Source organism: Stylophora pistillata, chromosome 10 (genome assembly GCF_964205215.1).
Source record: "Stylophora pistillata chromosome 10, jaStyPist1.2, whole genome shotgun sequence".
NCBI classification, from domain to species: Eukaryota; Metazoa; Cnidaria; class Anthozoa; order Scleractinia; family Pocilloporidae; genus Stylophora; species Stylophora pistillata.
This window is the reverse complement of record NC_142528.1, coordinates 8,517,843-8,541,982: the sequence shown is the minus strand read 5'-3', so window position 1 is coordinate 8,541,982 and position 24,140 is coordinate 8,517,843. Positions and strand designations below refer to the sequence as shown.

Sequence of the window (24,140 nt, the reverse complement as noted above, 5' to 3'; positions counted from 1 at the left end):
AACCTCAAGAAAAATGGGAATGAGCGTTTGAATAAAATCAGGTCAAAACAAGAGTTTTTTAAGACCAGGCAATCAAGCTGCTGATTTTCAAATATCAATTTTATTCAATTCAACATGGCAGGTGAATAAACTATCGCAAGCTTTATGTTAACTTGCCCTAACAAGATGCCTGCACTGCAAGCTATCAACATGGTGTCATCCATGTTCTACATTTCTGAGTTGATACTTTATCATATTTTGACAGACAGATGATAAACAAGTGACAAAATGTTGCATTTTCTTCTGCAGAAATTATATCATTACGGAATAGGAGGTATAGTTAACAACTGGTTCTCTTCTTATATTTCAGTAAAGGCTCCGACTGATTGTGGCATTCCCCAAGGCTATGTTCTGGGGCCTTTACTGTTTCTGATGTATATAAATGATAATACAAATTGTTCAGATAAGTTCAAGTTTTATTTATTTGCTGATGACACCAGTATCTTATGTGGTAGTAAAAATCTTATCCCTAGAACTTGAGTTAACCAAGCTTTGTGAATGGCCAACAGCAAACAAATTAACTCTAAATGCTAAGAAATCTAATGATGTAATGTTTTGAAATTATAGAAAGAAGCTATCTTTCAAACCGACAATAAATATCTTTGACATCGATAAAATGTCATATTCACCATTAGAATGCAAGGATTATGTAAAATATCTTGGCATACTCATTGACAAGAATCTTAACTGGAAAACCCATATTGGTCTCATTGCTCTAAAAAATAGCAAAACCATCGGTATGATGGCTAAACTGAGACACTTTGTACCCCTTTCTATCATTGTCAAGTTATATCAGTCTCTTATTCTCCCCTACCTAAGTAGGGTATTAGCTCGTGGGGTCAAGCGTCAAAGTCAACTTTGGATAAGCTAATCTCCAGAAGCGGGTTATTAGTTGAATAAACTTTTCTCCAAAGTGTGAACATGCTATTCCTTCTTTTATCAATCTTAATATCCTGCCTGTTCATTTTCTATATGTCGAATTTGTTTCTTCTTTAATGTATGATATTCAAAATAAACTAGCTCCTCCCCACATTCAAAATCTATTTACCCATGTCTCAGATGTACATTCCTACAACACCAGAACAGCAACTATCAACAAAGTTAAAAAAAATAAGCCAAAAAAAATTCAGACTTAGATGGAATTTACACAAGTACCTAACAGACACTGATTGGGCCCCTGAATCTCACAGATCACAACTTGCTAATTGCCTTGTTCATTGTTGCCATGGAAACAGAATTTGTGATCCAACTGCCACCATCTACCACTAGTGTGTTTGCTGTAATAAAAGCTGAAGCACCACTTGCTAGAAAGAGTACACTATCTGCCACATCTTGGCGCAAAACTAGTCTTTGTAAAGGCACATTCTCAATGAAATTTGGTGGGAGATGTTTGCCACCTGTGAAGAGAAAGTATAGTTAGAGTTTCCTTCAGACTTCAAGTAAAAGAAAACTGTGAAATGCACTAACTTGCAAAGGAACAGGGATTCAAGTAAATTAAATGTTTTAAATACAAGATGAGTGCAAAGGATCTTGTGAATGGCTCCCAGCCAAGAAAAGTATTCTATGAATAATTTGGTTTTATCAACTTAAAGTTGAAATTGTAAATTAGCCAGCATAAAGAGTTAAAAAGCTGACGTTTCCAGAGCTAGTCCTTCATCAGAGCGATTGACAAAGGGCCAATACTCTAAACGTCAGCTTTTTAACTCATTACAGTGGCCAAGTTACAATTTCAACTTGGCTGATAAAACCAAATTACTTTCACTGCCACAGATGCAGTACCACAGTTTCTTTAAAAACTTACTCTCTTTATACTATGAATAATTGAACACATCCAAAATCTATTGATACATTCTATGCAGCCAAACATTCACCCTGGCTTAACTTTAGAATCTAAAAACTCAAAATAACAATGTTAAAGCTTTCCACATGAATGCTAAACACAGGTTGCTTTTGCTGGAACTTTGGATACCAAAGTTGTTCCTGGTCACCTTGGCAACCAAAGACAGTCAGCCTGAAGCTCTGTTCTGTTCTAAGCATAACGTATATGAAATGAAACTTGAATTAGTTGCAGGTAAAACGTGCACATTATGTTTTCAGCTGGAATTCATTACCTAGTCTACGAAAACCCTCTGTGTCCTTCACAGCACCAGGTGCAACACAGTTTACCCTGACACCATCTGGGCCCCATTCAACAGCAAGATGTCTTGACATACCCTCTGATAAAGAAACAAGAAACAGATTATCAGGGATTAAATGTCTGGAGGAAACATTTGAAATCCTAACTTGCTGAACCCTTTCACAGCCAGATCTCAATGATAATTAACAACTATTCACCGAAGTGGAGGTGGTTGATGGATATTTAATTACCGAGCTGCGAAGTGGCGAGGTAAATATCCACCGCTAACCACCAACACTGAGGTGAATAGTTGTTTTAGTAAATACAAAAACAGTGAGATAATATTAATTTACACCACCAAAAATTGATTTTAATTCATACATTCCAGCAACAATTCCAACATTTTCCCAAGTGGAAAGGACTGAAACAACAAGCCATGCAAAAAGTCACATAGTCGATAAACTCTGGGTTAAAAACTTAAATCATTACCTATAAACATGACCACACCAAATTTAGTCGCTTTCTTTGTGTTTTCAGGGTCTGCTTTGTCGTTAATTTGAGTGATTTCTTCGCTTGTCACGGATGCAAACCGGAATGCTATTTTTTTCCCCGAGTTGCTCGGAGGTAAATGGCAAAGAATATTGGGAGTTTGACTAGCCAATCAGAGCATGCCTTCAATGCTATCCACTGTTTTAGTATAAACTAATTCTCTTTATTGTCTACTACACAAGTCTCATGATTTTTGTCCAGAGAATTTGATATTGGATCAACTGATAAACCACTAATTGATATTTTCCTCTATTGCAGTAACTGTCTCTTGTTGTCTACTTGATTTATTGTATTAATATTGTAAAGAGAAATTCTCTCTTGAGAGTTAACCCTTTCACTCCCTAAGTGACCAAGAGAGAACTTCTCCTTACTAGATCAATAAAATATCAAGCAGACAAGTGATGAGAATAAAGAAAAATATCAATAAGGGGATAGTCAGTTGATCCAATACCAAATTCTTCAAACCAACATTATTAGAATTGTATGGCAGACAGTAAGGAGAATTACTATTGAGATCTCGGGAGAGAAAGAATTAAAGGGGTTAACACCTTAGTCTGCTTGTCATGAGTTACAGCTATAAGTTCACGGAGTTAATTTAAAAGTATTAACCACAGGGATTTTTTTTAAGAGTTCTGGCCATAAAAATTTGCTGTGAAAAATTTCATAGTGTGATAAATAAACGTATAAGGTGGAGAAGACTATTTTTTTTCTTAGCAGTAGTAATTAAATGTGCAACTAAGAACCTTAGCAGTATTTGAATAGTATGAAAAAGGTTCCTCATTTATTGATTTATTGACACATTTGTTGAAGATCATTTCTATTCATTTGTATTATGTGATCCTATGAACTTACCAATTGCAGCTTTTGCACTTCCAGCATGACACTTATTGGGACAAAAATTAATTTAAAAAAATTACTCATTAAGTTAAGTAGTAGTTAATTATAATCCTTTCATTATATAATAAGCACATTTCGAGATTGATACATTTTTAAGCAGAGACGTGATGACAAAATGAAAAATGTCTATTGGGGAATACTGCTTAATTTAGCAAGAAACTCTCAGAGCTAACAGTAGAGGAAAAGAACTGAAGACCATGAGACAAATTGAAACTTGAACCTAACATGATAGAAACATTACCTGAATCAATGTATAAAATCTTATTGAGATCCGGTCCAGTAAGAGATAATAAGAATGCTTGCTTTCCTCTGCACAATAGCTCAACCATTTACTTGATCTTTTCATTAAAAAGTGTGTTACTTTCATACCACAATAGTTCGTTTGTTTATATTTAGCCATGATTCCTGTCTTGTTCTCATTGATTATCTACTTCTTGCACAACTGTACATACTTGTGCGACAGGTTTAGCGATCGGATTTCATTGTGTAAGGGACATAGTTCTTTGAGAGGTTTATCGTTGCAACGCTACTTTCCTTTTCACCACCACATATCAGCTACCTATTACCGCTAGGAGCCAGACTAAAGTAAGCCATTATATTTACTTGATTGTTATAGTTAGCTTCATTATCTTAATTAGCATGATTATCTTTAGCGCTTGTGTAGTTTCGCGATTCTATGCCACATGCGTCTAGGTTAAGTAGTCCATCCACAGGCGTTGGCTTATTTAGGTTCCTTTCTTTGCTTTCTGGTTCAAACCACAACAAATCTCACTGCAACAAGACCTTATCGCTACGCAAAGCTACATATCGAATCATCTATCCATCATTCTACAAGCCGCTGTGCGTTACAATTGTCTGGTCTTCAAATTCGTCGCTTACTATACCCTCGCTACACGTGACCTTTCAGGGTTACAAAGTGGACCCTCTCTTTTAGGACACCAGTCTGTTTAGGGAACTGATCCTCATTAAGGGGTCACAAATTTTTGGTCCTGGGAAAATATGTGCCAGGTAATCTTTGTATCTGCTACCTCTATTTAAGGGACACCTCCATTCAGGGAAAAGGAACACTTTTTCTACGTCTCAAAGCCTGGTTTTAAAGTCCACTTAGGGGACACCTTACCACTAATAAATGTAACTGCATGACCCCAAAGATTAAGTGTACACTATCATCACAATGATGACAGCTTTCACAACATGACTTTTTTAAAACAGTACATCATTTGATGACAGATATAAATCAGCTGGCAATTAAAGGATAACAATTCAGATAATGTTATTTATTTTGGTGGTTTAAATTGTTAATAAATCCCAACCCAATCCTTATTCAGGGGACACTTGCCCTGGTCACTAGGGTGCCTCCTGAATGGAGGTATGGAGGTTCCAATGTAGTTGGGATGAGCAAGTTATGTGAGAATCAAATAGGCCATTTTACAGTTGTGTAATTAGTTGCCAAGCCTTTGATTCAGTGTGAGGCTAAAGATGACCTTGTTGTGATAGAGACCTGTATCTAGTTAGCATGATAACAAAGTGATTTACATTTAAAAGGCAGCAAGGTTTGTATCATAACAAGGTCATCCCTAGCCTCACTCCCATTCAAAGGCTTGGCAACCTAGCACACAACTGTAAAATGGACTATTCTAAACTATCTGTTTGTGTTGCATATTAACTGATTTATAATCCGTTTGACCCCTAAGAGTCAGATTAGCATGTAATTTCTCCTTACAATACAACTCCTGTATCAAATATAAAGGTTACAGGAATAAAGGAAATGATCACTAACTAAAGAAGCTCTTGATCGTTAAACAAATTCTCCTTGTCAGCACCTTGGGAAATGCATAGTGAACAGTATGGAGAATATGCATACTGATTTTAGGATGTAAAGGGTTCTCGTATTAATTAACTTTTTACATAAAAATACTACAGACCTGCAGAGGATTTCCATTGTAATGAAGTGTGGCTGTGATGTTGATGATGTTACCATTGCCATTACTCTAAATATAATAATTTGCAAGGTACTATAATAATAAATTTCATTGGTGACAGTGCAAATACAAAACAAATATCAATTTATGGTAAAGCACATTGCTGTGGGATTTCTGATTTCCTAATGCAAGCCACAGTTATAGTTAATCTGCCGGTATTATTAACTGAGAACCATTGATTCTAACAAGTCAGTTCAGCACCCGCTAATCTATCGCATTCAAGTTTGGCACATGCAAGTAAGCCTCAAAACCACAAACTAATGATTATAATTGTTGTTTGGAGATAATTTTGGTTTTTCTGACATCTCACTGGAGACACAAAAAATATATTCCATAAATAGTTGTGGTGTTTTTGTGCAGTTTTCTGAGTTTCGTGGTAATATCACAGTAATTAAGCCTATCAATTTATTGCTTACAATAATAAGCACTCAGGCTGCAGCCATCAGAGTTTAATGTATTTTATTCATCAAGCTATATGCACCAAAATGGGTCAAAAATGATCCAGATCCATATTGAGTAAAATGTGAATGTCCTTACAGAATGGTTCAAGCTTAATAGCTAGGTGTTATTTCAAGTTCTACTCTGATTCTAATGAGTAAATCAATGCTTATTCACCAATCTAAGGAGGTAAGTTAACACAGCCAGTGTCTAACACTTAAGGTAAAATCAGTTAATCAAAAAACCATTCTTACTGTTATATCCCGGCATCCCTAGACATTGCAGGCTTGGCTGCCAAGCCTAATGACATTTTAGATAAATTGGATCTGTTTTACTTTTGATATAAACTCTTCTTGGGTATCTGAGTCTGTTCCAGTTACAATTAAAGACTTTGCAACACTACACTTACCTTAAAACATTTGTTATACACAGCTTTGCTTACATTGAAGGTTCCAAAAGCATCAATGTCAAAAACTATAACATAATAAGACCAAAAGAAAAAATTGTAAATAATAAGCTGTTACATAATGTTATTGAAAAAATGCTCAATAGTCCATGAGGTAATCTGTTAATTTGGTTTTGTCTACTCCTTAAGATGTTATAGTTTTCAGTGAACTGACTGTATGGTGTCTGGACAATCTGAATGGATTCATCATTAGAGCCAAATGATCTGGATGACTTCAGTTCAGCTACCATTGTAAAACAAAAATGCCTCTGATTCATCTACATCCACAGACAACAGTCCTCTACAAGTGATTGAAGAGAAGATTGACAAACAAAATCAACTTTTATCGAATGGTTACAACTGATTGGTCATTTTTTTAAGTTCTCACCTGTTTTCATCCCATTGTATGAAAGCTGGCTTGCAGGGCATAGAAAATTTCCTGCTGCACCTATACACAGATACAAGTCTGAATGAGATTTTTTGTGCTTTGCTTAAAACATTACTGAGGTGAAACATTAATTCTACCCTAATTTATAATTTATTGACTTCAAGTTATAGCACAACAAAGCTAGATTAATGAGAAACTAAAATGCTAATATTGTAAGGAAAAGTCCATTTTAGGTCACTCATTTAGTAGACAACCAGCAGTCTCTTCTTTTCAGCAAAGTAATTCACAAGAGTTAAAAAAAAAAAAATCAGAGAAAAAAGAGTGTCAGTGGGTTGTAATAAAAACGAAGACCCTTGAAAGCTATTAGACCTCTATGACTTTAGATGCAAAAACTAAGACCTAAAAACAAAGACCCCTTTATTTTTTCAATTTAACATGATTTGGTTAGGATTTCTCCCAGAAATATCCAACTCCAGTTTGAACCTTTCTAAGAGCAATAAAGTATGCAATAAAACACCAATTTTTAAATTAAAAGAATGGGAAAACGTAGACCTGAAAACAAAGACCCAAATACCCTATTAGCTTGCTCCTAGTCTACTCATTTGGTGAAAGAATGTCTACTTTACCATTGGTGTCAGACTCAGATTTGATTTAAACTTGAACTGGCTTGGATGCGACATGATATTAGGATTGTTCCTCTATTCTTAAGATTAATACTTACTATTAACTAAAATATCTATTTTTGAGAAATGTTTTAGTGCCATGTCTATGGCAGCATCAACTTCATCCACCTGGTAATCAACAAATAGAGTTAAATACTAAGTTAGATGAGAAGTACAAAACAGCCCCACCACCACTAGGGAGAGGTATTTTTTAAGCCCCCACCTCACCCCTGTCCAGAAATGGCACATATGATTAACAGTACTGCTCTTTTTCACCCTCTACATATTTTACAACTACACCAAAAAGTTCAAGTTTCTGAAGATAGCATTAATGTGCCAATATGAAGACTACAAAATAGAATTAGCAATTGCTTATATCTACTGCAGGCTTCAAACCTTTACTGGACTATGTATTAAGTTTCTTAGCACAGGATACAGAAATATGGCTGAAAACTAACTGTGCAACATTAACACGCTAATTTTGGCACACCGATTTTTCTCAATCAATCTACGTCACCAAGACAAAACAATACTTTTTTACTCTGGGAAAACTTTTTTTAAAAGTGTCAGTGAGAGCAATTTGTAACCTTGAAAAATAATCCTGCAAAAAGATGTTTCCATCCATAGTCATCACCATACCTTTGTTACATCCATCTTAACTGGGAGACATTTTTGTCCTGTCACATTTTCCAGTTTCTTAGCTGCCTTAATTTGTGAGTAAAAAGAAAATTGGTGAGCATTTTAAGCAAACTCCTTAGATGACCCACTGACTGGGGTAATGCAGCCCATAACTACATAAAAGAAGTTCAGATTCCAAATTAAAGCCTTTTGCTGACCCTGTGAGTCACACATTGTCCTAGTATCAGTCTTACCATGTTCCCAAAACATTCCAACTTAGACCTCCATTAAGTCTCCTAAAATCATGAAATGCTAGCCAAACATAAAATTGTACTCACCAGAAAAATGGAAAGAAAATTAAAAAAAAAAAACAACAACAACAACACAAAAGAAAATGAGATTTTGTGAAATATTATATAACGTTTTATGCTGATGCTTGACCCACTTCAACACTTTGGGAACTTTACCACATAATACAGACTACAATGTATAAAAAACATTACTTATGTTGTAGTGAAAAAAAGGCCTGAAACAAATTCAGGCCCGGTACATGGTTTGAACCCTTGACCTCTGTGATACCGGTGCTGGGAGCTGGTCATTATACTGGTTCATGTTCAAAATTTTTTTCAGGCCTTATTTTCACTACTACATAAGTAGTGTTCAATACTGCGAGGATCACTTTCATGCATTTCTTACAACCACAGTATACATGTACAGTCTTCATATACCCTAATTCACAGATCACAATTTTTTTTTGGATTCTGCCAACCTTGTTCCCAGGGTCTCTCATCTTCCCACCCCCTGGAGCGAGTGAGGAGAGACCTTGGTTTAGGCTGGTCACGTGTTTACAGAGCACAAAAATTCCTTAGGGATGAGTAGGCTGTTCACTCAATTTTTGTCACATTTGATTTGTCACTTTCAAACGTTATCGTTGTTTGGGTCGCCATGTTTTATAGCAGCCTTCAAGTAGCTATATCTCGGAGAAGGTATTGTAACCCCAATTTAAAACCCAAACAAGTCCAGTGTTTAGAAGCAATATATTCGGGAAGAGATGTTGTGGCCGTTTTACTGACGGGATACGGTAAATCTTTCATTTTTCATCTTCTCTCCTCACTCGCTCCAGGTGGCGGGAAGATGAGAGACCCTGGGAATGAGGTTGGGATTCTGCATGGTGACCAAATGGTTGCAGCTTGGAGTGGTGTAGTTGTAACTCCAGTTGAGAGCTTATGACAAGTGATAGCTACCTTAGACATCTCCCTATGAACTTTAACATTGATCAATTTGTCATTTATTCATTCCATTCTTGGCAATATTTAACCAGACTGGCTGTATTCAGTTGTAAGCTTCTTTGAATGGGGAAAAGGGTCGGTAGGGGTAACAAGGTAATTTGGCTTTATCAACTAAGTTGATATTGTAAATTAGCCACCATAAAGATTTAAAAAGCTGATGTTTTGAGCAGTTAGTGCTTGGTCAAAGCAAAGAAGGGCTAATGCTCAAAACATCATCTTTTCAACTCTTTACGGTGGCCAATTTACAATTTCAACTTAATTGGTAGAACCAAACATGACAGGATGGAAAATGTATGCACTGTAAGTACCTCTCATAGTCCCATACAAAGCCTTAGAAAACTTTTCTAAGGCTTAGTGTGGGACAACAGGAGGTACTTACAGTGCACGCATTTTCCATCCTGTCCTGTACCTAGTTTGAACGGGGGACTTTTAAAAATTTATTATTATACTGATTTGTAATTATAAAACATGTACAGTTAGTTTGTATACCTCTTTTCAATTAAGTACCTTTTTGAGTCTGTCAAACTTCCGACCCACTATTATCGTAGAGCAGCTGTGTCTAACAAAAATGGAAGAAAATGGAATTGAGAAGCACCCAAGCCATTTTCCGGCTTTGAATTTCTAGTTTGGGCTGCAGATTGGTAGAAACTGGTACCAGTTCAGGCACTAAACGTTAATTGAATGCCGTCTCATTACCCCTGAGAAAAAAGCTCGATCTCACACTCAAAAGCACTTGTGTTGGAATCGGCAGATCCCTTTAGGAAATTGGTCAAAAATGAGGGGAATAGGCGTGGGGGGTGAAGGAAAAATTAGCGGGGGAATAACCATCGCCGTACCTCATCAGAACTTCAGTAATAGTAAACCCAATACCAGAGCCACCTCCCGTGATAAACGCCACCTTCCCCTGGAGAATATTTGGACGGAAAAAGTAATCATAGTGATCAAGGCAAGCAATGTCACTCTCCACCACTTCATCCGCCATCTTGGGACAAGTTAGAGCCCACGTGACTTAAGGGGGGTAGCAGTGGGAGGTGCGCGATGCATGTTTGGTACTCAAGGGAACATGGCGACAGCTCTGAGTTTTGGTGAGCACAAGATGAAGTTACTTTCGTTACTTTTTTTTTAATGTGATTTTTGAAGCGTTTTTAGTTTAAAAATTTTCCTAGATTTTTCACATGCCTGCATGAAAATTTATATGTGGATGAATCTACAGGCTCGGTTCCCGCGTTTTATCGAGAGGTGTATCAGATAGTATGTCCGAATCAAGAAGAGAAGATCGAGCGGGATATGTTTGTGAAGATCTTAATGAAATCAAGCCTGCCCAAACAATCGCTAAGTCAGGTAAACTATAAGACATATTAAGCTTGTTTATTCCGTTCTTTATTAGTGTAAATAATTGGCAGAGGACGTGCCCATCTAAGCTTTTAGTAAACCCAACGTTAACATCATTCACCATTTATTTACGTTTGTGTTGTGCTTTGATAGTTGTACTTTTGATTTATTACTGATAAAAACTGCTATTTACCTCGCCTTTCTAACTAATAGCTTTGCCATGTCCAGTTGTATTTCGAAGGGTTATCAGATGAGAGCAGAATTTTGGTCTTCCTCGTTTGTTTGCGATCTTTGCGTACATGTGTCGGTTTAAGTTTCCTGCTGTCTCGCAGAACAACATGAGGTGTAATTAATTTACTCGATCTTTAGACTAGGATTGAATATCCTCAAAATTTGTTTAAATCAGCGTGAGATGGGCTGAGCTGACACCATTGGCATTTAATCGATCAGTTGTTTCTCTTGTTATGACAGCACATCCTGCATAAGATCCTTGTAAATTGATATTAAAGTACTGCAAGTTATACTGTTTGTGTTAACTTGAGTATTGGCTGTAGTGTGAGATCGCAAAGGACAAAACAATTCTATTTTATATCTTTGGTTCTTTCTAACGTAATTAACCCCAGATAAATTCAGTCAATGATCTACCTCTCCCAAGAGAAATTTCTTTTTACCAAGATCTTAGCATTTCATACGCATTTTTTGTAAGTCCAACCCCTTTGAGACAAAAATAATAATTGTATCTAATAATAACATTCTTTACAAATTGAAGGATTGATTGATTGATTGATTGATCGTTGATTGATTAATTCCTGGGTTGAAATCTCATTTTCCACATTTCAATTAATTCTACTCTTTATCTTGCTCACAATACATACATTGGTTAATTTACCACTCCCCAGAGGGGCTTTTCAGGGTCAATACCCACCCATCCCACCCAGGGGAGGACGTCCACCACACAGTAATCTTGTATGTGGGAAATTAACATCTCCTATCCCTAACCCTGCAGGAGACGGGGCCTACGGTTTATTTGTCCTTATCAGAGAAGACTAGAATATCTATCTATTTCTTGATTATAGAAAGGCTCTTTTTCTGAATCTTTTTTTCTTTTGGTTCAGATTTGGGAAGCTGTTGATCCGAGACAAGATGGATATGTTACAAGAGATGGATTATACAAAGCACTGGCCTTAACTGCTCTGGCACAGCATGGAAAAAGTATATCGGAAAGAGCATTAGAACAATTTGTGGATTCAGGTATGATTATTTGACATTTTCCCGTGGGAGAGTTTTAGAAAAAACTACTTCAATGCTAAAAGAATGGTCAGTCATAAGACATTTGAAAAAAAAAAACTTTTAAATAGCAACTCAATCCTTAAAGTTAGGGAGACCTACAATGTTGAATTTCAATTGTGAAAGGTTGAACAATTGATTGTGAGCACCTTTGAAACTTACCAAGAAACTTACTACCAAAGTTGATTTTTATTTATAATGATTGCTATTAATGTATTACAGAATTGCCAAAACCTTCATTGGGGGACCTGTCAGATCTGAAAAGTCTGAGTGTGCGTCAAAGACGTGAAAACAACCCAAATGTTTTGGGTTATAACTATGATGAACTTGTGAGTTTAGATACAGTAGAGGTAGAGCTTGTACCAGAAAAGAAAGGAATTATCTTGAAGCACAATGAGTATCATGTTTCTAGCAAGGTGAGAGGCCAAATAAAAAATGTCTATCAAGGATTGCAAATGTTAAATTGGGTAGTTCTACTTGCTAAGTTACATTAGAACCTGATGTACTACAGAAACTCTTAACTTAAAACCATTCACTTGAATTGTAACATCAAAACATGAATCATTTGCACTGTCTGTGATACATTTCTTACAAATCTAGCTCGGAGAATTTGGTGTTAAATGAAGTGATATCTCCTAATTGATGCATTTATTCCATTTTGTCACTTTCCTGCTTGAAAATTGCTTTCCTTGCCGAAGTTTTCTTAGCAATGTGGATGAAATGGCTAGTTCTGCTCAAATAGTACAGTTGTCAACCAGAGCTTGCTAATTTGGTTGCAGTATTGGTGTTACTATGGTCATGCATTGAGATTTGTTTGTAATAATAAGCTAGTCAGATTTAAATAAAAGAATGGTAAAGCTCAGGGGTTTCAATAGCTTTTTCCATACTAAGGCAGCTTCGAAGTGTTTGGCAGGCAGCTGTTCCTGTAAAGAGGACATAAGGGAAAAATTTGAAATATTTAGAAACCTAACTTCCAGCATTCTAGACATCTAAAAGGGTGCTGGCACACTAATCAGACGGCAATGACAGGTTTTATAGGAAGTGTGAGGCCCCCTGTAAACAGGGCTAAGGGTTTTTTCTTTAAGCACCCAAATAGATTGACCAATAGCTAATAAAAATTAATTGGTAGGAGGTGCAGATACTTGTTTTTAGTTATAATCTGGCATGTGTTCTTTCATATTGTTTATTACAAATTAGTAAGTATTGTTATTCCAGTTGAATTTAAAATTAAATTTGAATCATAGAGCTGGGAAAGGAAAATCACTTAGCGTGTCATGTTCAATGTGTTGGTGAACACAAAAATTTGGCAATTGGCAATCACTTTCATGAAGCGCATGGTAGGAGGGATCGTTTGAATGATAGTCATTTAAAGTTTCTGAGAAAGTGTCAAAGCAAATTTGATTGTTTATTGTTTGAAATGCTTTATATTAAGACATTCAAACCTAATCTGAACGTGCAAACGGACTCCATACATGCTAAACTTTTTGTTTAACCTGCAAATTACTTTCTCTTATTGTTCGTTTTTAGTATTTATATAACTTATTTTTATACATTCTTGACTTGATAATGACGTTATGTTAATGTTGAAACGTCGTCAAGTTTAGCTTTCTTTTGCTTTTTATCGTTTTAAATTTTACAATGTTATCAAGCAACATTTTGTCACAAGTTTTTATCGTCAAGGACTTAATATATCAAGTCAAATAAAACTTTCTTCTTTGTTCATCTTTTCAGAAACATAACTGTACTGTTAATCGTCGCTACAATGACTTTGTTGCTTTCCATGACATGTTACTAGCAAGGTTCCCATACCGTCTTATTCCGACACTGCCTCCGAAGAAGCTTATGGGTGGTATGTTTACATTCAGTAATTCCATAATTAAATTATCTTTGGAGTAATAAATGCCGAGTTATGCTAGACCATTACTGAAATTGTTGAAGATGTCTTGTCCAGACAGACAATTGTAGTTAATGTTTGGAAGTTTGCTTAGTATGACAAGAAGGGAGGGGGGGAGGGGGAGGGGGTGGGGATAAGCAAAGGACCAAGTTGTCTCTCCATTAGACCACATTCTTGGTCAGTCTATCTGGCTCTTTAATCAGAGGTCTTAAGTGGGCAGATGGTCTAAGCTCATCAGACACTCATGTTAGTCACTTAGTCCATGGTGGTCACTTGTTCAGCTCTTTAAATGCAACTGGGGAGTCATCAGGTTTTGAGTGGGCAGCCAGTGGGACTTGAAACCTAGAGATTTTAGAGTGGTCAGCCTGTAAGACCCACAATTCAGAGGTCTACAATAGTCAAGTGATCTACAGTGTGTGGCTATTTGGGAGGCTGGAGTGTAGGCTGCTAAGTGGAATTATTTTTCTTCCAGGGGTGAGTGGGAGGGAGAAGGCATAGGGTTATTCTAGGTTTTAACTCCCTAACCTTTCAACAGAGTGTCTGAAAGGGAAAACCAAGGTAAACAACATGGCCAATTAAAAGAGAGGAAGATATAGCAAGGAGCTAATGAGAACTCATTATGAAAACAAGCCAACTGCACAAAGTGCAGGGAAATGTGAGAGACCAAGATTATTATTTATTTTTGCATCCAATTTGTTGAGAAAATGGCTTGAGTTTTCTTGACCAACCACCCTGCAGAGTACAGCAAAGTCAGTTGAATACTTAAGTGCTTTTGACTCTCAAATTGTTCTTATAACTGAGTTTGTTGAATTTGGATGATTTAATTGTCAGTGCCCATTTAAGCTGGCTGCCTGAAGTCATATTTGTTTATTTATTTGCAGCCAGCAAAGAGTTTATTGAGGCCAGAAAAAGATCCCTAAAGCGGTTTCTAACTCTTGTTGTAAGGCATCCTGTGCTTTGCGAGGACAAGATTGTAAACTTTTTCCTTACAGTCAAGGGCTCAGTAAGTTGTCTTGTTGAATTCTAAATATAGAATACTCCTTTTGCAACAGAGTTAGGGATTTATGGTTGTAGCATCCATCTTTCACTTTACAAATATCTTTCATTTCTGTTTCTGTTGGTTTCCATCTATTATTCTGCTATTTTGTACCTCAAAAACAAAGAGAAAGTGTTGAATGTATAGACCACAAGCTAAATATTATCCCACTTGGCCTTGCCTTTCTGTTAATTGATACAATTGCTTTATTTTTTATTGGTTGTTTTCTCCTATTTAACATTCAACTGAGTGTTTAATAAAGATTATAATATGTGTTGTTGAGGACGTGGGTTTTATTTCTTGTAGGACATAGGTCAGAAGTTAAAGGACCAGTATAAATCAATGCCAGATGAATTTATGAGTAGTCCCCTTGCCTCCAAAGCTAAGGTACGAGATCACAATATCAATTTTAGCCTTGAGAACTTGATGGTAAGTCAAATATCTTTGGTTAGGTGATATTTTACTTTTTCTCATCACCATTCTTATGTAAGTTGATATTGCTTGGGAAGAACATGTAACTGGTCACTCTTGGGAGTGAAAGATTCGTGTTTCTTTGTTTGTTTGTTTGTTTGTTTGTTTTATTCCTCAAGTATAATCTATAACAAGGAGCTGATTATTTTTTTTCTTTGAGTAACTTGTAATAAAAAATCTTAAAATATTTCTCGCAATGTTTTTGTTAAAATTACTTTTTGTGTTTGTCTCATAGGAACTAGTTCCTATGGATACACAAGCCAGTTTTCAAACCAGCCGCCTACAAATTCAGGCCATTCACAACAGTGTGGAGAAACTAAAAGATGTTGCTGATAGAATGATAGCGAGAGCACTAGGTTAGTCCTCTTTCTATTGATTGATTCTTCAGTTTTTAGGAGTATAATTTGAAATCAATGCTTCAACCAGTGAATTGTTTTTCTGGCAAAAAAAATAATTTGATATAGTTGATTGAAATCAAAAGAAAAATACAACTAATTCATCAAGAAATATGAAAAGGTATTTCTTGCTGCCAAAGCTAATTGGCTTGCAGAAATAAAGGGTAACATATTTCAAACAGTAGACAGTGTATACTTTGATACAAAGATATGAAGGTAACAGATAATTATTTTGAATTAATTTGTTATTTTTTACTTTGTAAACAGGATTTTCATCTGACATGCTTCAGTTTGCAAAGGAGCTGACGTAAGTCACTGTCTCTCAAGGCAAAACATCTTTGTCAGTGAACAATTTTTAAGGAAGCATATCATGAGATGTAAATACCAAGGAATACTCCTTCAATCTGTATGTTATACTTGTTACTCGATACTCATTCCTGCCCAGAAAGTTTTAGAATTCCTTTCATTACAGTCTCTGTTTTAATTGGTCATAAAAAAAATTGTATTAGTATATTATGGAAAAATAACCTGCCAAAACATTACCAAAATGTTAGGGTATTCAGGGATGTAGATAATAGCCGGAAGCCAGGAAAATTACCCGGCTGTGAACACGATTTTTCTGGCTGTAAAGCACTACTTCTTTCTGCAAAATGTTTTTTAATGTTGTCAGAAGATTGTTATTTATTTATTTCATTTGTTTACACCTTCATTGCTGTCTTACCTGAACTGAATGGAATGTAAACACTCCATTTAGTGCAACGATTGGGATGCCTGTGGCAGACCATGTTAAAAATTTACTCTCACTAGTGTTGCCACGGTCAAGTTATGTGCTTGTTAGCTATGAACTTGTGCTTGTCACTGGAGTTAAGACCCATTGGCTGGGACCATTATTATGTGGGTAACCAGACAAAATATTCCATTTTTTGGACTTTTTTTCTTGTATGTCTTCATTTTTCGCTAACCTTAATTTCTGTACTTTGGAAGAGTCAGTACCTCCAGGCATTTTGTTCTTATGTATTCAATTGTGTTTTGTAATTTGTATCATGACTGTAATTCATTTATTTTAGTTGTGGTTATGTAGGTTTGTCATCATAGTAAACACAATCGCAATCATCATGAGAAAATTTGAAAACAGATGTTTTCTTAGTACCTAAGTGCTCTGAGAAATTTTTTTGATACAAATTGTTGTTTATTCAAGTTTTATTTAACATTACCAATAGTCAGTCAGTCATTTGTGAATTAACAGATGAGTAATTACATATCTTTTGCCATTATCTACACAGAGCATTAACCAATGAGTCACACCCGACAACTGTATGGGCAAGTGGTAGTGATAACTCCTGGGGAAACCTTAAACACAGCTTTACTGGAATTACACCTTATTTTACCAAGCTCTCAGAGAGAGGAGCTGTTTGGGTTAGTCATTGTGAATGATTTCTGATTTAAGTGATTTCAAACTGGCTTGAGTTTTGTCCACCTTTGTTGAAGGATTGTGTCAATGTATCTAGAACAAAAGAGAAAAAAAAGAACTAGAAGTAATTCATGTACTTCAACATCTACCCTTGCCCTCTAAACAGCTACTGAAAAGTTTTTCATGTGCATATTAGGAGGATGAAAGGTGAATTCCCAGGTTATATCTTGCACACAATAAAAAGATCATTTTATTTTTTGCCATCACACAATAGTGTCTTGGCTATGATTAACAAAAAGGTCTAACCTTCCCCAAAAAGCCATTTGGCAAATAAGATTGGACTTTTTTTTTTTAATTAATTTTTTCTCTTTCCCAGTTTAAAAGAGAAGATACGGGTGCTGCTCAGTACTTGGCTCTCTTCTTGGACTTAACCTCAAGCTATCGGGTAAGTTTGGATAACCCCTATAGTCCGCTTTACAGTTGTGGTTGGTTGCCAGGAGTGAGGCTAAGGGTGACCATGTTATGATGCAAACATGACTGCTTTTCAAATGTAAATTACTTTGTTATCATGCTAACTAGATACAGGTCTCTATCACAACAAGGTCACCTTCAGCCTCACTCCTAATCAAAGGCTTGGAAACTAAGTACACAACTGTAAAATGGCCTACAGTTATATTAAGGGTTAAGGTGTACAATCATTTCACTCTCTCCTTTCTGTCTGACTTGCATTTTATGTAAATGTAGATCTGAGAATTTGGTGTTCAATCAAGCTATATCACCATGTTGATCTTTCACTTTCTTCTTATTGCCTTCTTGTTTGACAATGTGTTTAAAGTGTTAGGAGAAATTTCACCACAATTGGCAGTTATGTTGCAATCTGATTGGCCAATTTGCTATTATCAATAAGAATACAGACTATGCTGCTCACATCAGTGTGTCACTCATTGTGTCACACACAGAAAGACTTGTTTTATATGACCTTGTTGACGTGTGGTACAAATCGACAGTAGGTTAGTGGGGTCTTTACTCTTATTGACAAAGGTATTGGTCAATTCAGTGGTCAAAATTTGTTGCAAACTCACTTGACACTTAACAAATGGTAAACACCACAGCGTACACTATTGAGTTATGGATGCACGCGGGAGGTTGCTAAGCATGAAAGAAGCGTAAGAGTTGCACGAGGCAATAGCCAAGAGCAACTCTAGCTTCTTGAGTGCTTAGCAAACCTCCCAAGTGCATCCATAACTCAGTAGTGTACGCTGTGGTGTTTACCATTTGTTTTATAACATAACATTGATACATTGAAGCTAAGGAGTTCCCTTTTATTTGACAAATCTTACTTGACCAGAAAAAACAAGTGTGTACAGAAAAATAGTCTTTGCATGTGCTCACGTCAGCAGCGTACACCCATGGGCAAATGGGGGACACTAAATTGACCAATCAGAGCGTGCGCTTTGCTTTAGTTATATTATATAGTCAATTTGTCCACAACATTTTGACCACTGTGATGACAAATAATGTGGTCCATAAGAGTACAGCCCTCCCTAAACCACTGTTGGTTTGTTAATTATTCATTGATGACTCCTGGGAGTAAAAGAGGTAAAAGAAGTTTTGCAATGCCTCCTATGACTCCTTGGAGTAAAAGAGGTAAAAGAAGTTTTGCAATGCAAGTCATTCCCAGGATGCTTGAAGTCCAGAAATGCATGTAACAATGAAAATGGCAAAATTTTGTCAAATTCAACCAATCCCCCAAGCTGATTTCACTTTTATGAATTTGATTAATATTGGTAAAAATCATCAGTTCTCCCAAGCTTATTTTGCCTTGATGAATGTGACTAAAATTTGCCAAAATCATCAAATCCATGAACGTTTTCTTGGTTTGAAATTTTGCCATTTTTTTTGTTACTGCATGGTTTTCTGGACATATGTGGCTTGAAGAAGCTATATCATGGACACTTTTGCCCATAGAAAATTGCCCTATTGTAGAAGAAAACCGAAATCTCTGAGATGAGAAGTGCTGGCTTATTAGAGGAGTTAGTTTGTTGCTAGGGTTTGAAAGTGGCAGTTAACTTTTGCTAGGGCTGTGCATCTGTGCATGGGAATACAGCAAATGTTTTGCTGATGGAGAGATGTCCATAAGGAGTGTTTAACTGTACAAAGCTTTGAAATAACCCATGTTACAGATAAGCGTGCATCAAATAAAATGACTTCTCTTGATATTATTTCTTACACTAGGAACTTTGTGAAAGACATGAAAAGGGAGTGTTAAAAGATCACCAACACTCACTCCAGAAAATGCAGCAGATCAAAAAGCGGCAGATTGCTGCACAGGCAAAAGGTCAGGATCATGCTGTCGATCAGCTGGAATCCAAAATCGTTGAACAAGAGACGGACATCAGTAACATGGAAAACAGGAACTACTTCTCCCTTCACTGCCTCCAGCTGGAGACGCAATTAGTCCACGCCAACATAAAGATGTTGGCTATAGTGTTACAAAAGATGGTAATGTCGCAGGTGGCAGGACACAAGGAGGTAAGACTCTAGATAGACATGAACTAATAACTCAGTAGGTAACAAGTTGTTTTGATGTATAACAAGACATGTAACAGCAGCCATGTGCTCTATGTAATGTCGAGAGTTATTGTGAGATCTTCATCATCACAAGTAGTCAAAGAAATTCAAAATGGTGTCAATTTTTTTCAGTGATCACAGCAATGTAATGAATTCCATTGACAGGTTTTGGAAGCAGAACCCACTAGATAGTGTCCTTTTTTTTTTTGCAATGGGTCTCTTCAAGGGACTTACTAACTTGTGAGTTCTGGCCTTAAAGGAAACTGAAGCAATCTTTGTTAAGTTCCTGTAAACAACCAGGATCAATCAACATTTTAAAATGACACTGGAAAAATCATTTTTCCAAAATCTGAGTTGCCTTTAGTCAAAGTCATTATTATCTTACACTTAAGGCTGTGAATAATTGATTTGCACTTCTGCTTTGAGAAAAAAAAAAAAAAGTATATTAATTTGTGTTTAGTACATTCTCCAATGTTTAACTTAAAATAAAATTGTGTCATCTCAATACCCTGGGGGTGCACCACACCCAACCTGGCCTCCCCCCCTCCCCCCACTGTAAACATATGCTTAACCCTTTCACTCACGGAAGTGACCAAGACAGAATTTCTCTTAACAATGCCAGTACAATATTCAAACAGACAAAGGATGAGAATAAAGAAAACTATAGTACTGTTAGAGGATTATAAGGTGATCCAATACCAAAATACTCTCCAATCATAAGAACTGTTTGGCAGACAGTAAGGAGAATTGCTGAATAAATGACTGAGATAATGGGAGTGAAAGGGTTTAGCAAAATTAACCAATCAGATTACAGGAAGTGGACAGAAAAGTCCTACTAGAGTTTGTTCAGCGCTAGTCCTTTCTCTTGAAGATCTCAAGGACACCAACAATTCTTCTTTTAAATACCCATATAAAAATTAAAGATGATGGTGTGGTTTATTGTTTTTCTTTCAGACAGACAGACATCTATATTTATACAGGATAGCCCCTTCAGTGTAGTAAACACTGGTATCAACGGGGGTCCTGTTACCCACCCAACCCACCCCAAGGGAGGACATCCATCACACAGTAATCTCGTGCATGGGAAATTAACGTCTCCTGCCCCTAACCCTGCAGGAGACGGGACCTCCATTTATTCGTCCCTATCCGAGAAGACTAGAATATCTAACCATTTCTTGATGTTAAAGAAAGGAAGCATATTCTTCTCAGTTAATTTTAAGACCCTGAGTGTTGGTCCGGCCAGTATTGAACTCTCGACCTCCCGCACAGCAGTCCGGCGCTCTCCCAATTGAGCTAACCAGGCGGCTTTCATTAATCACTGTTACAGGTATCTGAAGTATGGAATGAACTTGATCCACTTGTGGCAGCTTTACTTCCCAGCAGCTCTCCTGGTTCGTCACCTCCTGGTTCACCACCATAGAAGTAATTTCAGCATCCTGTGCAATCAATTTAGATTTTGCTCTGTCAGAGATTTGAGTATTTTTAATTACTTAGTGGTAAGGTGTTACCAGATGAAACTGGTCCGCACCAGATGACCAGCTTAGTCAAATAACAGTGATATTGACCACCCTGGGAAGCTTATATTTGGCTGGGAAGTGTTGATATGCTGCTGTTCCCAAAAATGTTCACTCATAAAGTAAAGAACTCAGTTTCAATTTCAGCCATTGAAATGGTCATCCAACTTATAAATTCAGAATAGAATATAACATCATTTTAAAGGAAAGTTTCCTCTCTGGGATTTGTGTCATTTTGATGGTCAAAATGACAACTACAATATCCCAAATATTGTTGGGTATTTTCCTCTAAGCATTGGATAAATATCCACTGTTAAAAGGTATGTAATGGAGGTATTCTTCCTGGATAGCAAATTAAATGATTTGTTTTGATAACTGTTAGTAATTTTCTCAATGCATGTCTTTGTTTTGCTTGAACGGTTAGGAAATGCTTGGTTTTTTGTACCAATTGGAGCAGAATAAATGACAAAACCAATGGATAGTTATTTTGTAAAAAAAAAAAATTATAGTAATAATTTTAGTGAGCGACTGAACACTTTATTAATCACACATCTTACTCTTGCACACGTACAGGTACATAATATCCAAGGATAGGGCGCTTTCACTGAGAACCCATCCTTCATGCAAAACCAAACCCTTGCATTTTTCTTACAGTTAGCAATCAATTGGACATCTCTTGAAGAATTTTGCAGAGAATTATAAACCACACCTTACTCTATGAACTTAAGTTTGGTTTGATGGCTGTGATGTTAGATTTAGACACAAGTTATAAGTAACTCTGCAAAACCATCTTCTGCAACAAGTACTTGTGAATTGTCACTTTAATGCAGTGTTGAATTTTACACTGCAACATTGGCTATCATACAGTACATCAAAAAGCAGAAGAAACAAAATGGCTTGAAAGCCATCCATAAATTACACCTATAGAAACATCAGAAACATAAGAGACTTCATTTCCCAAGAGGTCTTTGATACAAGTAAGAGGAGCAGATTGCATATTTTGATGTTTGTCATACCTATCATTCTTGTATCACATATTAGCAAATAGTTTATGGAACATTGCTGATAATGTACCCCTTATTCCCTTGTAAATCTGGCAAAGCAGAAGAAAGCACAGTTGCAGAGAATTTTCTATGTTTGGGCAACTTGAATTGACTGTAACCCTCTAATTCCCAAGATCTAATCAGTAATTCTTCTTTCTGATTGCCTGACATTTCCAGGTAAATTAAGCAGGAAATGTTGGTTTCATATAAAGGAAACATCTTCCTGTTGATACGTTTGTCTGATCTCATAACCTTTTTGTAAGATGACATACAATATGGGAATCACATGGAGAAGTTACGTATCAATCTCCCGAGGGAATTGCAGAGTTAAGTGGTATTAAGACTTAACTATCAGCTTCTTCATACAGGATTTCCAAGTTTCTAACAAGTGACTACTGGTACTTAAAGTTACAAATTTACAATCAAATGTCTTTGATAATGTTGAATATATTAAACCTATTTTGGTAGAAGAGAGATGTTTAACTTAATGAATTAGTAGTCTAAGAGTGTCCAAAAAGGACAGGTCAATAAGGTGCATTAAAGAATATTTTTAAGAACACTGATGTAAATTTTGTGTTTTGTAATCTGGTACAGATTTACTGGCATTTGCTCAAAATATTAACCTACAGGATATGGTTACTTACTGAATCTTAAAATTTAAAATTGAACTATTATTTAAAGTCATATCTCTGCAGTTTTTATTTCAGTGATTTGCAACTACCCCAGCCTGTGATTCAGGAGTGAATGTGATTGTTGATTGATGGATTTGTAGCTTAAAATAACTCACGGATTGTTGACTCATGCAAAAACTCAAGAAGCAAATTCATAGGTATTAAAACACAGTGGACCGCTGATCAATTGACAATTTAAGCCCAGATTCCTGATTCTGTCTCTTTAGTGCTTTGGACCATGTATCACATTTATGCTGGTTGGCCTTGGTGATTTGTTTTGTGGATAAGAGATTTTGCAAACCCTTATACACCCCCCCCCTCCCCTCCCCTCCCTTTTCCAGTTTGAATGGACTGAAGAATCCCAGCTGGGACATGATTAGAGGCACAGCCGAGGGGATTCATCAAATGTAGGTCACCCCTCATCCCCCCTCCATGTTTTCTAAGAAAAAATTGATATCATTCATAAAAACAGAACAACTTGGCATGCCCCATTATTTCAGAAATGTTAGTTTCCCTTTCTCTTTAAAAACACCGCTTATTCTTGTAATAGGAAGAACAAATTTCTGTGAAATCCAACTCATCACAGTACAGTGCATAATAGACCTGAATTCCAGCAGATTAGGGGTGTTACAATAAGGGAGACTACTGAAACACAACCTTTCTAGATCTGATTACCACACTACCCAAACTTCCTTTGACAAACCTCCTGCATATTGTCACCAAAGCACTTGCACTTGCACTTACCCTTATGTTATGGAAAAGTTCCTTTTTTTAGATGCAGTGTCCTGATTGGATGTTTAATCCCAGCTAAGTCTATTTTCAGCCTGTAAAGTTCCCATGATGTATTGAGGATGAAAAAAGGGTTTCAAAGGGTCGCACAGGGGCTAAGGAGTTGAATTTACCTAGTGAGCAAGATCCTAACAGTATTGATGATTGGTTAGAATGTAGTAACTTGTTTTTATAAGTGAAAGTTATCAAAAGTATCCTCCATAAATTTCTTTTCCCCTGTTTTAACCCCTTTACACCCTGGCATCAGTATGCATATTCTCCATGCTGTTCTCCATATATTTCTGAAGTTACTGACAAAAAGAA

The 24,140-nt window shown here is 36.4% G+C and overlaps 2 protein-coding genes across 4 annotated transcripts; one reads left to right on the top strand and one right to left on the bottom strand.

Annotated features, from left to right (window-relative positions):
- Positions 1 to 81: 81 nt before the first annotated feature.
- LOC148721675 (peroxisomal 2,4-dienoyl-CoA reductase [(3E)-enoyl-CoA-producing]-like) lies at positions 82 to 10,405 on the bottom strand. 3 transcript variants are annotated; one of them, XM_088736853.1, is made up of 11 exons: positions 10,260 to 10,405; positions 9,931 to 9,982; positions 8,156 to 8,221; positions 7,576 to 7,645; positions 6,855 to 6,914; positions 6,431 to 6,495; positions 5,527 to 5,592; positions 3,557 to 3,587; positions 2,151 to 2,255; positions 1,195 to 1,436; positions 82 to 408 (listed from the first exon to the last, which is right to left on the bottom strand). In XM_088736853.1, the coding sequence occupies exons 1-10, from the start codon at positions 10,403 to 10,405 to the stop codon at positions 1,231 to 1,233; spliced, it is 867 nt and encodes a 288-aa protein (XP_088592979.1). In that variant the 3' UTR covers positions 82 to 408; positions 1,195 to 1,230. The 3 variants fall into 3 exon arrangements, with proteins under 3 accessions (XP_088592979.1, XP_088592978.1, XP_088592980.1); XM_088736852.1 differs by having other exon boundaries at positions 82 to 1,436; XM_088736854.1 differs by lacking the exon at positions 5,527 to 5,592 and having other exon boundaries at positions 82 to 1,436.
- LOC111334002 (sorting nexin-8) lies at positions 10,352 to 22,936 on the top strand. Its single transcript, XM_088736829.1, has 13 exons — positions 10,352 to 10,508; positions 10,637 to 10,764; positions 11,871 to 12,006; positions 12,265 to 12,458; positions 13,774 to 13,891; positions 14,818 to 14,939; positions 15,279 to 15,359; positions 15,679 to 15,799; positions 16,106 to 16,145; positions 17,122 to 17,254; positions 17,626 to 17,694; positions 19,485 to 19,781; positions 21,148 to 22,936. Exons 1-13 carry the CDS (start codon positions 10,466 to 10,468, stop codon positions 21,238 to 21,240), a joined length of 1,575 nt encoding a protein of 524 aa, XP_088592955.1. The 5' UTR covers positions 10,352 to 10,465; the 3' UTR covers positions 21,241 to 22,936.
- The last annotated feature ends 1,204 nt before the right edge of the window (positions 22,937 to 24,140 follow it).